General features: G+C 53.0%; 3 protein-coding genes and 1 non-coding gene across 4 annotated transcripts; 2 read left to right on the top strand and 2 right to left on the bottom strand.

The window, feature by feature from the left end:
• The first annotated feature begins 1,011 nt into the window (after nucleotides 1-1,011).
• On the top strand, nucleotides 1,012-5,003 carry QC764_106210 (uncharacterized protein). The gene is made up of 4 exons (XM_062941867.1): nucleotides 1,012-1,228; nucleotides 1,290-3,413; nucleotides 3,525-3,858; nucleotides 3,913-5,003. The coding sequence occupies exons 2-4, from the start codon at nucleotides 3,410-3,412 to the stop codon at nucleotides 4,214-4,216; spliced, it is 642 nt and encodes a 213-aa protein (XP_062804770.1). The 5' UTR covers nucleotides 1,012-1,228; nucleotides 1,290-3,409; the 3' UTR covers nucleotides 4,217-5,003.
• A 482-nt stretch (nucleotides 5,004-5,485) lies between these two features.
• On the bottom strand, nucleotides 5,486-5,575 carry QC764_0007590. Its single transcript has one exon. It is a non-coding gene; the product is annotated as a tRNA-Tyr (tRNA).
• Nucleotides 5,576-6,117: 542 nt separating this feature from the next.
• GDB1 (bifunctional 4-alpha-glucanotransferase/amylo-alpha-1,6-glucosidase) lies at nucleotides 6,118-15,662 on the bottom strand. Its single transcript, XM_062941866.1, has 3 exons — nucleotides 10,974-15,662; nucleotides 6,528-10,911; nucleotides 6,118-6,467 (listed from the first exon to the last, which is right to left on the bottom strand). The coding sequence occupies exons 1-3, from the start codon at nucleotides 11,201-11,203 to the stop codon at nucleotides 6,366-6,368; spliced, it is 4,716 nt and encodes a 1,571-aa protein (XP_062804768.1). The 5' UTR covers nucleotides 11,204-15,662; the 3' UTR covers nucleotides 6,118-6,365.
• GPD1 (glycerol-3-phosphate dehydrogenase) lies at nucleotides 13,834-15,510 on the top strand (the record flags this gene model as incomplete). Its single annotated transcript, XM_062941865.1, has 1 exon — nucleotides 13,834-15,510. The coding sequence occupies one exon, from the start codon at nucleotides 13,834-13,836 to the stop codon at nucleotides 15,508-15,510; it is 1,677 nt and encodes a 558-aa protein (XP_062804769.1).
• Nucleotides 15,663-15,868: the final 206 nt, after the last annotated feature.

The raw sequence follows: 15,868 nt of genomic DNA, 5'->3' as shown, positions 1-15,868 counted from the left end.
AAAAAATCTTCAGTCTCACCAACAGCCACGTTGTCACCCACTCTCAAACATTTCCCCATTTAGGCGCCGACCACGAGCCTCGGGAGACACACCTGAAGGGTGGCATGAAAAGCAATGAAAAAAGGGGTTTTTTTTTTTTGTTGATTGTATGACCAAAGCCTGCAAGAATTGTATAATGTTTTACCATCATGTCACCGTCTGATCTATTCAGCCAAACCCAGCAGACCTGAAAACAAACCTGGGTATATCCCTTCAAGTAAACCCTCACCGCCAGGGCGAAAGGCTGGGGGTATGTTTCCTCATTTGACAGTGCGTCCTGCCAAATGTCATGTATGTTTCTCCCCTCTTGACATTGCGAACTGTCTCTTTTATCGCCACGTTTATCAAACAAACCTGGGAAGCCGCGGTATTGGTCAATTCCACACCTACCCCTAGGTAACCTCTAGGCGCCTATCAACCTCACTTCGGAAAGGACTGCCGGGGGCGCCGGGTTTCCCGTCACACAGAAAGCCCATCACAGCACGTGGTCGTGGGTTGGGGGATCAATCCTTCAAAGGGGTGACACACACACACAGAGAGAGAAAATCAGTCTTGATAACACCAGGCCATCCTCATGCGAGAAAATCCAGAAAAGGAAAGAAGGCAACTACTACCGGGCAGCTTGTTGTTATACCTCGGAGCCGAGTGATCTTCTTTTTGCCACAGCGGCAGGCGAAGGACAATAGCTAAAGAGGCAAGATTAGACGTGTGAGATGGGTACAGAACTAGAGGATGCCTGATCTAGGTACTGTTCAACGTTTGATGACGTCGAGGAAGGATGGTCAGTTATTTCTGGAGGGGCGGTATCCTACAGAATCTAGGGTAGGGTCGAAACCCATGCAGGGACTTTCTGGGGAGGTGTTGCGGTAGGTGTAGCCGCGGGTCGGGCGATTTTTCAGATTGTGGCTGTTTCTGGGTCTTCTTAACAGCTGAGTGTTTCTCTCTTTTTTTTTTTTTTTTTTTTTTCTTGGTTCGTGATGTGCTGGTTGTTCACACCGACTTGCTAGAGGCGAGTTTGACCCCACCGAGGTCTGGACTTTGACCTTTACTTTGGGTTCAACCTTTCCGCCTTGTCATCATCCGATTCGGGAATCTTTGGTTTGTTGTTGCTCACTTCGAGTTTTGACATAATCCTTCTCACCCAGGATCGGAGTTTAGCTTCCTGATATGTTCTCCATGAGTATCTGAGGTACCTCAATCTTTCCTCGAGCATGAAGTCCTCATATAATGTCAAACTGACCAATGTCGAGTCTTTTCGAACCCCCAACGATTTCCCGACTGCTGTCCTATCAACAATATCAGCCACATAAGCTGAACGCCATGGCCAAAAACGCATGTAGGTTCACTCCGATGGGGCATACCGTTCCTGCTGCCGCGCGGACATGATGCCCGGTACCTTGCATTCCCCCTCACGCCTTGTGGCTGATAATTAGCACTGGTCTGACGTTATCCCTGGGCCCCCGACCACCAAAGCAAGGACGCACACAAACACGAGCGATTATTACGTGAGCTATTACATACACCCACCAGCCTATACGGATGCAAAAAAGAGAAATATCAACCTTTTGGGGTAGGTGGTGGTTTGCATACTTCAATAATGCAACGTTATGGCTAAAATGCGAAAACAGGTCCAGGCACGAACGGCACCGAAGCAGCGAACGGTGAATCGCCCCGGCGCGTCCCAGCTGATTGGTGGCGCTCTGGGTAATTGTGGGGTGTGCAACAGGGGCCCACGAAACATGTACATGGCCCGCTTTTTTCCCGCTGATGGCGTGTCATTGAACGCTGGGAGTCGGTTGATGTTTTCGTCCGGTCGAGCCGGATCCTATTAAACTCGGTGTTGGTTGTGTTGTTGATGGTAAAAAAGCTGCCTGGGCTTGTCATGGTTGGGACTTGTCATGCCATGCCCTGCTGTCTGGTCTTTTGTTCTGTCTTGTTGCGCCTCAGCCTTCCAAATGTCTGAGAAAGTTGAGCCATGACGTGAATCGATTGGAGGCGCGGGGTCCCCTGCCGAGACACCTTGAGGGCTGAATGAAGGTGAAATCAAGGTGGGCTGAAAGAAACGAAGGAATGCTCCAACGGGAACACGATAATCACCGGCCCGGGGGTTACTGTATAGAAGAGGTAATTACTTCCATACGAGAGAAGTGAGAGCGCAGCGCGGCGCCCTCACGCCCACAATTTGGCCGCTATACCAAACGTGCTACGGCCACATTGAGGGTGTAGGGACCTAAGGGCCCGTGCTGCTTGGCCCATGCCATTGAATTGCGTTGGATGCCACCGTGATCACTCGCCATGCGTTGGGGTGTCAGTGGCCGTCAGTGTGTGTCTAGACACTGCCAGGGTGCTTCGTCAGCAGCCTTCACAGCGGACCCGCGCGTTTTGGGGGATTTGATGAATGCCGCCCAAACGAAAGGGAAGCCAGACCAGACCGCCAACCGCTCCTCCATTGATTCACTGCTTGTGCTTGATCACTCAGCCCATCGGACCGGGCCACCGACCCCAGCCCACCCGAACTGCTTGGAGCTAGCGACCGATTCCAGGTTGCAGCCCGCCAACTTTGTCTGACCAGTGACGACCACTCACACCCGCCTCTCACTCGCTGATTTTCCTATTGCCTCTGCACCACCGCCATTTTCCCTGTTTTTCCCTTTCCCTCTTGCTCATCCACCCTCCCCTCGTTCCCACCACCACCAACGACGCTCGTTATTCGCGCCATTTCGACGGCGACAGTGGATTGAGGAAGAAGGACGAATTCAAGGACCATTCGCTCGCTCTTGAGAGATCTGAAATTGTGAAAGGTGGCTCGGTACGGATTATAAGCGACGACGACATCCCGACACTTGCATCTTGGCTTCCTGGGCTGTTTTCTTCGGCTTCGACAAACAACGAATCGACAAAGACTTGGCCGACTCCAGAAACGGAGCTGGCAGTATTTGAGAGGGATACCAAGGAAGGAAAAGCGACTGTTTTACCGATAGCGACGTCACCCAAGTGCCGACGACCGAACAAAGACCCTCTCCGAATCGATCCAGGACGAAGGAAACAAACAACAGCATTTGTCTGCATCCCTTCTTTCTTCTATCTCTCCGACGTTCCCGGTCGCCGCTAGTTTAAACACTTTTCGGGCGCCTGTCAGAGGAGAATTGGCTTTTCGGACGACAGGCGGGCGCTTGTGTCAACGTCACCAGCCCTCCAGGCGATCGGTTGGCTGTCCTGCTGATCACTGCATCGTGGTTTCCTGCAGCCAGCAGCGGTTTCTTTCCGTCGGGATTTGCGACACATCGACAGCCTCCCATCGTCAATCAACAACATATTAGCTGCAGGCACTTTACACTAGCTTCAATCTTGTTTGCCAACATTCTTCGCAATGGGTACGTTCAACTACCATCGCTCATCTCCCTGAAGGACGTACTGCGCAACGTCAATTTCGAGATGTAACCGACTTGTGTTTCCCACAGCCCCGTACTGACTGTTCACTGCAGACATCGTTCTTATTCCCGAGGGGCAGCTGCCTGCTTGTGTGAAGGATTGTGGTGTTCTATACGATGTCAACGGAGGCTGCGTACCACCAGGTGCGCCCCCAGCCGACAACAGCGTCTACAATAGCTGCTTCTGCAACGACCCTAAGTTGGCGGCCTGGAAGACGGGCACTACAGGAGTATGCCCCGATGCGTGTGCATCTGACCCGTCTGCCTACTCGAGAATCCAACAGTGGTTTTCGGGCTTTTGCTCCAATGTACAACCCACCACTGCCGGGCAACAAACGACGTCCACATCGACAGTGCGGCCCGCGCAGAACTCTACTGGCGGCACCTGGTAAGACGACACTTTCGCGACACCCGAGACTTTTTGGCTAACCAAGGCTTACAGGATCGAGACACATTACCAATGGGTAATTTTCTTGGTGATCATGGTGGTGGCGATAGTCGGTATCTGGGTTGGCGCCTGCATCTGGAGGAAACGATACCTGCGTAAGAAGGACCGCCAGTACGCCTTGGGTGCCAACCTCGCGCATGCCACCGAGTCAGGGAGAGTCGTGCCAAACGAAAGCAACTCTGGGTCAATTCATCGTCCATCAGCCGGCATGTTCGAACCAGCGCCCCTCAGCGCTGCCCGGGTTTACGAGGAGAAGCCGAAAGAGAAGAAGAGGTGGATTGTCAAGGAGAGGACGTGAGGGGCTCAGGAATGAGTGGTTTTTCTGGATACCAGTCCAACATCATATTGAACCGCATCGACTTCATCAGCAACTCACTACGCATTGCACAAACACAATACTCTCTGGAGACCCAGAGAGGTATAGAAGTAAATAACACACAGAACTAAACACCCACTATATCACCAAAACAGTGCGGTGTGTGCATGGGACGGGTTGGTTTGGGAAAGGGGCCCAGGGGAAAAACCAGGTTTCAGGGATCTTTTTTTTTGGTGCATTCGAAGTGGAATTCTCGATGCATTATACCCCATCACTCTCCCTTTTTTTTCTTTTTGGGCTATTCGATGCTTTTTTCCTTCTAATTTTCGTTCTTCTCACGTAGGTATTTGAAACAAACGCAGTATAATATCTTTTTTTTTCACCACCTTTTGTACCTTTCCTTGGAACGTTCCTCACTGCATTGTGTGTGTGCTGTGGTTGGTTCAGGCGGGTATCTACCAAGGGAGGAGACATTGGGAATGGATGGACATCTTTTGGTGGATTGGCGAGTCACTCCTTTTTTTTGCATTATTGATGATGGGCAATGAGCTGGTTTTGGATAGGACACGTGGATTTTGGGTTTTGGTTATACCTACACGCTCCTTTTTTTTTTTTTTTTTTAGGGAAAGAAAGGGGAGTGAAGGGCGTTGGTGGGAAAGTTCAAGTATAAAAGGGGTTAGGTATTTATATAAAGTGCATACCGTTTGATATGGAGAATGGAGAGACGAATTCTGTTGCTGAGAGTGAGATTCCTTGGGTATAGTTGCGGTGAGGCGGTGATGTTGCGAGTTAGCAGTGGTGTGACGCTGTTGGTGTGTCGTTGCGCGCCCGCTGCGGCACTGTGAGACAAGATCAAGGCCTTGAAAGTTTGGTAAAGACGCTTTTACAAAGCACAGGCATACTATTCATGAGATGAGGCATTTTGAATACTCTTTGGGGTCTTCTTCTGAAGTAGGCTGAGCACTCTCCATCCCCTCTGCACCACACGACGTCCGCTGTGGCGTAGGCTGGCCAAGCCCCCAAGACTCGTCATCCATCGAACCTCAAACCACGCACGCCCCAAACAGCCACATCAGGACCTTCTTTCTGGCCTGGTGAGGAGACTTACCCAGGTGATGTTTCAACAATCTTCGCTCAGGTTTGTACAGTAGCAGTTTAAATCCGACTCTGGAACAAAAGACAGATCGAATTCGCCGTGGCCCTCTCAACATAGGTACAATTCTAAAGTGGACAATGCAACAAACAATAAATCCCCTTGTGGTGTAGTTGGCTATCACGTTCGGCTGTAAATGGCAATTTATCGATACCGAAAGGTCACCGGCTCGATTCCGGTCGAGGGGACACAACTTCATTTTTTATCAACTGTTTTTATGCACAGCTCTTTTTTCCTATCTATTCCCCCCCCCCCCTCCCCTACACAGCCACCTTTTTCTTTCCCTTTTGCTTCCTTTCCTACTCACTTTAGAAGGACACCCCCTTTCTGCTTGTGCAGCTGGCTGAGTGCGTAGCGACAGTCTGGGCTACCCCATTCGGATGTTCACCCCTTTTCTTAGTTGCTCTTTTTCTTTTCTCTTCTCGTACTGCTTCTTCATTCTATATCCAACCAACGATTAGTAGGCTTATCATCGCGAGCTCTCTCACATTCTCCTGTTTCAGCACACAAACAGAAAATGTCTGATCGGATGTTGCGTTTGCTTTGGTGCAAGATTACCGCTGCCGTGAGCTGACCTAGGTACCTTGCCCAACCATTCTGGACAGAGGAAGGATGCTGCATGTTGAGATAGGCCTCTATCAGCACCACTTACCAACGGCGATTATATATCGAGAAATAGCCCATATGCCTTATGCAATAGTTCAGAGGCCTTGAAAGCAGGCAATGGTTTGGCCATCAAGAGAGCATCCAAGAGGGATCGATCCAAAAATTGTTTGCTAGGCAAAGTAATCCGCATGCACCACAAAAGCCCCAATATCTCGGCATCGACTGTACCCATTTCCCATTCCAATTTACCCATTCTATGCTATGTCTGTTTTTATACCTGTTCCACCACCCCCTCGAAGAAAACAAAAGACCTCCACCCGTGTTCCGTCGTCGTCATCATCATCATCATGGCTACCACCACCAACCAACAAGCTACCTCAGAGGCAAACTCTTCGCCTCCAAAATCGCCTGCTCCTCCGCAGCATCCATATAAAGATCAATCAAGCAACCCGCCGACCAAGCCTGAGTAGGTGACTGCATCCAGCATTAGCACATCGTCATCATCAATCGTTATAACTTCAAAAAGAAACTCACAGAATCAGCACACTCCTCCCCACCCTTCTGCGTCAATTCGGTCAACCCCGCCCATGGGCTCCGCTCAATCATCTCTTTACACCCAATCAGTCTCCTCGTCACCTGCTGGAACGCCTCCGTCCTTCCCTCCGCATCCTCCTTCCCCCTTCTCATCAGATCAAACTTGAGCAGCGCCCTCAAGAAGAACCCCGTAGGCCACAGCCACTCCGGCCCCTGGTGATAGTTCCTCCCTTTACTCGTCGCAAAATCATCACTGTCCTCACTGTTGCGGTAATAAGGCCTATAGTTCAAATCGCTCGGGTCAAGCGTAGCCATGCCCGTCGGGCCGCGAAGGGCAGAGTCCGCAATCCAAAGCGCGTGCATGGCATGCTCAGGGACAAACAGATCCGGGGCGGCGGTCATGGCAATGGGGAAGTTGGGACGGAGCTGGTAGTCCTCGTATTCCTTGCCGGATTTGTACAAGTCCTTGTAGATGCCACGGCGGTTGATGATGGCAGGGTTGACGTCGTAGTCCTTGTCGTCTTCGGAAGAGATGGGGACAAAGTAGCAGCGCTCAAAGTTCTTCTTGATGAGAGCGGCCCAGTCCTTGAAGGTGATGGTTGAGCCGTCGGCTTTTCTGACGCCGGATTGGTCGTGTTTGCCTTGCTCGTGGAGGGAGGCAAACCACTTGAGACCGCTGTACAACAGACCGGTGATCTCAACGGCGGCGCCGTCACGGGGAGTGCCCGGGACGCCCTTGGAGCGAGCTCTTTCGCTTTCGCCCATCTTGTCCATCCAAGTGCCGCAATTGTCTTGGTTGCCACCGAACACAAAACCGTTGGACCAGTCGACCTTGATCTCTTGGTTGAAGCCATTGTCACTCATCTGCATGTCGAGGTTAGGGCCGGCATTGGCCTCGCGGAACTTCATGCCCTCGGCGTGGCGCTGGAAGACCTCCTGGATGATCTCGCGGATGGTGCTCTCCTTGCTGTAGGCACGAGGGTCGGCGGTATCAAAGTAGGCGTCGTCATATGGCAGGAACCGTCTCTTGACCTTCTCGTCAAGCAGCGACAGCCCATCAGGAACGATCCGTGTGTAGTCTTGGATGCACTGCAAGAAGAACCAAACAGAGTCTCTGGCGTTGTATCGCGGAGTGTTACCACTACCGAGAAGGTTGGGGATCATGCCGTGTTTCAGCACACTAGCAAAGGCACGGATGTGTTCCTTGGCCTCATCGAAGCGACCGGTACCGAGGTAGAGACCACGGAGAGAGATGAAGACGTCGCGTCCCCAGCAGCGAGCCCATTCAACAGCAAAGTGAGGAAGGCCAGCAGCGAGCGATGGGACCAGGCGATCAGGGTAGAGCGAGGCGGACTTGACAAGACCAGTCTGCTGAACGCTCACCATGCTGAGGCTTTGGAGGAACCATTGCCCCTTCTGAACATTGTTGTTCATGAGGGAAATGCCCCTTTCGAATGCAGCCATATACGCAGTCCTGAGAACCAGGGCAAAGTACCGCGGGAGAAGGAAGCTAGGAATACCACGGATGGCATCGAACCGCTCCTTGAGCCACGCAGCAGGCTTACCCAACCGCTTGTAGTTCTCCTTCTTGGCCGCACGCTCAAGTCTACCCAGGGTATAGTCCAGCACCCACTGTCCATCACGAAGGTTTTGGCACAGTGGGTGAGCCAGGTTATTGTCCCTGATGATATCCTTCATGATGCTCCACCAGCCCTGAAGACCAGCATAGACAAGCTTGCCATGTCCGGGAATGTCATAGACGCCATCTCTCCCCTCGCTGGCGTCACGTTCTTCCGGCTCGCACTTATACAGAAGGAAGTTGAGATCAACCAGGTCAAGCTCGGCCATCGCGGCCTTGGCTCCGGACGTAACAAAGGTGTCCAAACCACTCGAGTGCTCCGCCGCGGGGATCCAAGTCTCAAAGAGCGCAATGCTGCCAGGAGGGAACTTTTCGCGGACAGTGATAATGGTGTCTTGGCCCTTGACCTCCATACGAACGCCAGGGAGACCAATAAGACGACTGGGAAGGCCACGGAGCAGCTTCTTGTCGCTCAGAACCTCTTCCACAGCCTCTTTGCTTGCATCAACCTCGAGCATCCAGCTACCAAGGTGTTTGGCTTTGGTGCCGGTCAGGTGGACGGGGTTGAAAGCGCCATTCCCGTTTCCATATCCCGGAAACGCGGTATGGGCAATGAGGAAGTATCCCTTGCGAGATACTGGGTGAACTCTGTGAACAGTGACATACTGATCTTCGTGGTGGATATGCGTCTCATCATAGCCATCCATACCCATCAGGGTGTGGATCTGGTTGAGAAGCTTCTTGACACCAGCGATGCCACCCTTGCCTTCGCCGACCTTGACTGGGAACTTGGATGATTCGGATGTGTACAGTCTGGTCTCGTGGACAAGCTCGATCAGACGAGGATAGATCTCGTCGTAACCCATGACGCTGCCGGTAGCACTCGCGCACATGCTGACAAGGGCAGCATTGGGCAGCGTGTCACGGGCATCGCGCTTCTGAGCAGGAACCTCGTTATCGTGGGTGCAGTCCATGAAGAGTGCCTGGACAGGAACTGGCTTGATGCGGCGAATGATCTCACGTGTGTAATGTCCGTTCGCACCATTGGTACCGTTTGTGCCGTTGGTCTTGGAGCCACTGCGAACATCCGCACTCGAGATCTCATCCACCTCGAAGCTGCCAATGGGGCGACCACCATGACGGTGAACAAGACGACTCAGCTCGCCAGTGCTCCACGCCTGCATGGCCTCACGAATGAGAGAGCTGATGCCAAGTCTCTTGACAAAGACATAGTCCATCTCCTCGGAGCCCGTAAAGAGCTCGGCGACAACATATAGATTAGGTCTCACGCGGCGAGCCTCGTCGAGGATGTGCTCGGCAACGTGAAGAGGAGTCGAGTGGCAGTTGTCAATGCGGAAGCCGGCAAAGTACTTGGCTAACATGCGAGCATACTTGGTCATGTGTTCCCACAGCCATGGGCTGTCTTGAGGCCCGGCACCATATCTGAGCTTGGTGCAATCACCCCAGACGATAACCTCACGGCGAAGGTAGACTCGGGATTCAGGGCCGGCATTGTCGACCAGAGCATTTCCACCCCAGACCCAGCCGTTGTTCACAAGCACCAAGTCCTCCTTCCTGTGCTTTTTGGTCTTCTCATTCAGAGGCAGACGAGTGAAGTAAGTCTCAATCAAGGGGTTCGCCTGGTTGATCGGTCCAAGCTTTGGGCCGTTGTCATCCAACCGGACATACTTGATACGGTTGAAGACCTGCTGGAGAGTATCGGCAACTTCAGCGTCGTATTCCTCGTAGAAGGGCACATTGACAACGTCTAGGATCTTGACAAGGGCGTTGCGAGCAGCGGCTTGGTCGGCAGCGCTGCCCTTGTTGCCTTCGTACTTGCCAAACAGAACGGATAAGAGGGCCGCAGCCACACTGGGGTCGGCACGCCTCCTAAAACGCTCTCCTAGACGATCCATGTTTTGAAGACCGTGCTTGGTGATCCATTGCGCTTGTTCCTCAAGGGAAGTAGAGCGAAGGCCGTCTAGACCATGGCTGCCGATGGAACCGTCTGGGAAGTTGGTCCGGCCAACGACCCAAGATTCGACAGCCGCATCAGCATCCCGTTCGACGTCCAGAACATAGTACTCCCAGAGGCGGATCTCAGCAATGACCTCCTTCTTGATCGCACCCATGATCAGCACCAAATCGTCAACAGACTTGAGTTCCGTAGGCAACCCGAGGTCTCCCAGCTTGAAGCCCAACTCGAGCAGCTTGGTGTCCAGAAGATATGCCGACTCGAGCCATGGTGCTGTGGTGAGATTGTAGCCAGCTTCTGGGTGCTCCAGAAGCCACTCGCTGTTGTGTGCTGTGTGGTTGAGGACAATGTCGGTCAAGCTGAGAAGAGAGTGGTTCTTTTCGAGGCTGTCGACCAACTTCTTCACATCCTTCTCACCCCCAGGGAAACAGACTGGGTCCCACCCGAGCTGGTCGTAGAGACTGTATGGGGAATTCGAGTCACCTCTCACTTGCAGTGGTGTGAAGTGGACCATGTTGTAGCCCCTGTCGCTGATGCCACGGAGATGTTTCTCCCAGTCATTGGGATACTTGCCCATAAACTTGCTAATAATAGAGAATACGGACAGTGCAGGCAGCGGCAGCGGTTGACCATCGAGAGAAAGCCGTGGTGCAACATCGATGTAGTATGTTGGTGTCTGTTTGGTCTGGACCTTGGCATTGCCATTTGTCTGAGGCTTCAAGTTGTTTGCAAGGTCGGGCAGCTCGGCGTATGTGGTGTAAAAGGCATAAGCACCGGCTTCGTAGATGGGGATCGAGATCTCAAGTGTGCGGTTGAAATCGGGGACAAGCCTAGTAAAACAGATTAGTCTTTGTGGCACGACATGTATTGCATTCCCAGACAACCAACATACTTGAACTCTCGAAATTTGTCCCGGCGGAACTCTTGTCCCTGTTCGGGAATGTTGACCCACAAGCTGCCATGGCGGCAGATGCTCGATGTGCCCTCGATGGCAAATCGAATGGTCACGGGGTCGTTGGTCTTGGGTGCCAGATAGATGTACTCGCCGGCGACCTGGGGCGAGCCATCATCGTTGAGAGGCAGCAGGTAAACCTCGTTGGAAACCATGGTTTTGGGGATCATGGTGAAAGAAGGAAAAAAAAAAAGGGGGGCGAACTTGGGAGCTAATAGGGAGCTGTAGATGCAGCTAGTCGAGGTACGGTATCCGTAAGGTACCAATGGTAATGGACGTTGCCCCGCGTCGGGTCCAAATGGTGCCAAAAAGGCAGATGATCTACCTCCTTCTTCTGTCTGAAAAGCACCAGATGAGACAGAAACAGAGGCAGAGAGAGCGCAGAAGTCGCGAGGACATCACAGAGAGAGCTCTACCCCGAGCTAAGTACGATTCGAAAAAGTAGTCCGACACCCTGTCGTGACAAGCCACGTCGAAAGCTGGTTCGCTACCTGTGGGCGGAACCGTCTGACACCAAGGTTAGGTTGGCCTGCGTGTCAATCGCGAGGCGCTAGGGAATCGGCAGCTTAGCGGAGCTTGGTTCTGTGGTTCTCGGACAGCTTCGTGCGGGTTTGGATCGTTGGAGCTGAAAAGCAGGGAACAGCAGCACTGTAAGGGTATGGGGTCTCTATGCAGGGAAGAAAGCAGATGCAGAAAAGTTGGAAGGCATGGATGGGGTGAAGCCATTCCTATTCAACCTCCTGAGAGGCAGGGGTTGTGGGAGCAGCACACAATAACAGGGCACTTGGAAACCTACGCCGCTGTCTGCAGCCTGCAGGTCCCATGGGATTGTCCAGAGGCTTGGAGAGAAAAGACGGAAATGGAAGTTCAAAGGCGCAGAACGCCCCGGCTCGTAGGCCTATGCATGGGCCTGCGATATCCAAGAATACTGTAATGTCGTCAGATTGACAGGCACAAGCGGGCAACCGACAGTGCGGCCCGGCGGGGTCCTTGTTGGTTTCAATTTTCAATGGCACCAACCTATCCATCAAGCCCGATCGGAGCGGCACCTGAAGCAAAATCTCTTCCATCCCGCTCCAAGGTGAGCACCGACACCGAGAGAGTCCGATGTTTTCGCCCGTTCCCTATATAAATGGTGGGTGCTTCGAGCCTCCTGAGACTCGATAGCGGGGCAGTTTTGGTTTGATCCCAAAACATTGTGATAGGTGGCGAGCCTCCTTCATGAGCTCCGGTGGTTCCGCTTGTCAAAACCCGTGTCAAACTGCCATCCACTTGTCTATAGGAGGAGCTTTCCGTGTTCCCCTTGAATGATCCCACGTTGTTTCCGCCTGATGGTGATGGTGGTGACGAGGCCGGAGTGAGAAATATTAGGAGAGCCGTCGCCCGGTGCCCCGCATGTTTTAGCGCATCTCAGCGCCCATGTTCGATGACATCACGCAGAATCGAGGGGCTTGGCGAATTGCACGCCGTAGAGTCCAGACCGCTTGTTGACCCCCGCCCCGTGGCCCCCCCTGCTGCGGCTGGAACTTGATCTGTTGATGTCCTCGGCGGCATCTTGGCAACATACAAGCCTCACGACAGGTAGCTGTTCGGAACTCTTATAGGTGACCGAAACCGAAGACACATCTTGGAATGTTGGAACGATAGCATCGTGGTATCGATCTTTGTTTCAATGATAAAGCGAGAACAGGATACCTATGCAAGAGCCCTATTCCCTAGGCAAAATCCAGAGTCGGAAGTCGACAAAGGCCTGATTGAGCAACACCTGAGAGATCGCAAAAGAATCGCAGAGGCCAGCCGATGGTGAACCTTGATGACCTCCAACGGTGATGGTTCTGACTCGACAACCACCACTTTGATTCTGTACCAACGGTGGTGTTATATATACAAACTCCAGACGACCCCGAGAAGCGAATGGTTTGGCAGCGAGCTTATGCACTTCCACCATATGTGCATGTTGAAGCCCCATTCATCCTGTAGGTACTGATCCTGCAGAAACGCATGTCCCAGCAACACCGGCGTCCAAGCAGCGGCCCGACCCTGGCTACAGCACGAGGGGATTCTGTCACGGACGTCCAAGTGATGCGGCTCAAGTCCTGGGCCGGCATCCGGTGCTCCGGGGTCCGTTGATACCATCTCGTATTGGAACGATCGCCATATTCACTGTGGTATTCGCGATAACAGCCTTGGTGTTGAAGGCCGAGGCATGGTTGTATTGCAGAAATTCTCAGCGCATGGGCAGGTAATTATCGCATTATCAGGAGCCGTTGCTCTTCAAGCCTCGGCAGAGTCTTGTGATCAATGTGAGGATATTTCCAGAGCGAGGAGGAGGCCCTCACGGAGATAAGGTCTGATATGTTGATAAGAGCCTCGGTGAATGAGAGATTCTGTATGTCGATTATGGCCGAGATGGCTTGGCGACCTCGGTGAACGGAGGTTTGAACGGCGATGGCCGAGGCGAGCCGTGTGTGGTTACGGAAGGCCCGCAATCACAAGCTCGCGCTGAGCTGTCAGCCACGACCTAAAATAAAAATGGAAGGGAAAAGAGGCAGGCGGTGAACAATTTTCTGCCAATTAAGTCCTCCCTGGCAACCCCCTTTGCGTCATGCCTTTCGGAATGGGCCAACCGCGTCGCAGCACTTCCGGCCAGTGGCGGTCATCGAACCAGTTCACAAGCTGATTGACAAAGACACACACAGCCAGCAGCCAGAGACAGTTGAAAAGTCCCCTATTTGAATCCAGACCCCCCCTCCCCGCCCCATCTCACCGTCCCCGCGCCCGGCCTCTTTTGTTTTGGCTCATGAGGATACTACGACTAGCGGACTACAAGAAGAGTCCCAACATCCCTCGCTTGCTGCTTCGGACCATTTTCTCTGCTGCTTGTTCCATTCCCAAGCCTTGTCGCTTATCGCCCTTCCCTTGCTCGACGCCGGACCTGCCCCATTCTTCCTGTCGGAATATCCACTCGCATAGCGGCCCATCCCGGTACCCCATTCTCAAAGCCGAAGCCAGACCCTCACCCGAAGCCAGAACTTGCCGGCAAAGTCGTGCTTTCTCATCTCACCTCCTCAGCAATCCCGATCACCATTGCGGCGTCGCTCCCTCTCCTCGTCCAACCCCGCTCCGCTGCCGCAATCTAGACCCTCTTGGTCTTGCTCCACCGCTTGGCTATTCCAACATCGCTGTGTCATTAGCTGCCCCTCTCACTCTCAACAACAAGCAGCAGCCGTCTCACCGCCGTACGACACACTCTCAATCCGCCAAAATGACCGTACCGGACTCTTTTCCGCACAAGCACAAGGTCGCAGTGATTGGATCCGGAAACTGGGGCACCACTGTCGGCAAGGTCATTGCTGAGAGCACGAGCGAGCACCCAGATTTTTTCGAGAAGGATGTTCAGATGTGGGTGTACGAGGAGAAGGTGAGAGTTGACGGCGAGACTCGGAACCTGACCGAGGTCATCAACACAAAGCACCAAAACACAAAGTACCTCGAGGGCATTAACCTGCCGACCAACCTCATCGCCAACCCCAGCATCGAGGATGCTGTCAAGGACGCCACCATTCTCATCTTCAACTTTCCACACGAGTTCATCAACAACATCTGCAGACAACTCAAGGGCAAGATCCTCCCCTATGCCCGCGGCGTGAGCTGCATCAAGGGTGTGACCGTAACCGACGACAAGATCGAACTCATCTGCGAGTTCATTGGCGAGCAGCTTGAGATTTATTGCGGTGCCCTGAGCGGAGCCAACATTGCCAGCGAAATCGCCAACGAGAACTGGTGCGAGACCACCATTGCTTACAACACACCTCCTTGCGACCGCCACGTGGCCAACGGAAACGGGCAAGCCAATGGCAACGGCAACGGGGCCTACGAGGAGCACCGCGACTCTCGTGGCCAGATTGTCAAGACGAAGCTCACACCCGTCCCGGAAGACTATCCCCCGCTGGACCACGAGGTCCTTCACACACTCTTCAGCCGTCCTTACTTCACCGTCTCGATGGTGTCTGACGTGGTGGGTGTCTCACTTGGCGGTGCGCTCAAGAACATCGTCGCTATTGCCTGTGGCTTTGTGGAGGGTCACGGCTGGAACATGACTGCCAAGACTGCCGTCATGCGTCGTGGCATGTTGGAGATCATCCAGTTCGCTCGCGAGTTCTACCCCGAGACCATCCAGCCAGCAACGCTCTGGGAGGAGAGTGCCGGGTGGGGTGACATGATTGTCAGCTGCACCGCTGCCCGCAACTGGCGGTACTCCAAGATGGCGGTTGAGCGCGGAGTGTCCATTCAGGAGATTGAGCGTACGGAGCTCAACGGGCAGAAGCTGCAGGGCATTTCGACCTCGCGCGAAGTCAGCAGCTTCTTGAGGGCGCGCGGTATCGAGGACAAGTATCCTCTGTTCAAGCTCGTCGACGGCATTCTGGACGGCAAGGTCAATGTTAATGACATTCCTAGCCTCTTCAGAAAGAATTAGGTTTCAAAAGTCATCTTTTTCTTACCCAGGACATAGGCATGAGGGACGGGCGGGGTTCATGGGGAGTCTTTGAGTTTTGGTACTGTCAAAAATAACATGTATTTAACCTGCCTTATAGGCGGGTAAGAGGAGGGGCCGCAAGGACCGGGTTGGTATCGGGTCTGGGGACTGGGAAATGCATACCTTGTACCAACAAAGGTTTGACAGTTTGCATATGGCTCTGGCATAACGGGATAATGATGGACTACATGTTGTCCTCTTTTTTTCTGAAAGTAGGGATTGTTCATGGCTACAAACATATACAATTGCTTTGGGCGAATCAAAATGCATTGCTTATCGGTGGAGAAGAGAGATAAAT

The sequence above is a fragment of the Podospora pseudoanserina genome, chromosome 1, assembly GCF_035222485.1.
Source record: "Podospora pseudoanserina strain CBS 124.78 chromosome 1, whole genome shotgun sequence".
NCBI lineage: Eukaryota > Fungi > Ascomycota > Sordariomycetes > Sordariales > Podosporaceae > Podospora > Podospora pseudoanserina.
Note: the sequence above shows the minus strand (reverse complement) of the source record. Positions and strands in the feature narration are given on the sequence as shown.

What these genes read in the sequence shown, in the direction of transcription:
- QC764_106210 (XM_062941867.1), top strand. An exon ending in AACTCTACTGGCGGCACCTG is followed by an intron (nt 3,859 to 3,912) that starts GTAAGACGACAC and finishes CAAGGCTTACAG; the next exon opens with GATCGAGACACATTACCAAT.
- GDB1 (XM_062941866.1), bottom strand. Translation starts at nt 11,203, where the DNA reads ATGATCCCCAAAACCATGGTTTCCAACGAGGTTTACCTGCTGCCTCTC. An exon ending in GACAAATTTCGAGAGTTCAA is followed by an intron (nt 10,912 to 10,973) that starts GTATGTTGGTTG and finishes CTGTTTTACTAG; the next exon opens with GCTTGTCCCCGATTTCAACC. An exon ending in GGGAGGAGTGTGCTGATTCT is followed by an intron (nt 6,468 to 6,527) that starts GTGAGTTTCTTT and finishes TGCTGGATGCAG; the next exon opens with TCACCTACTCAGGCTTGGTC.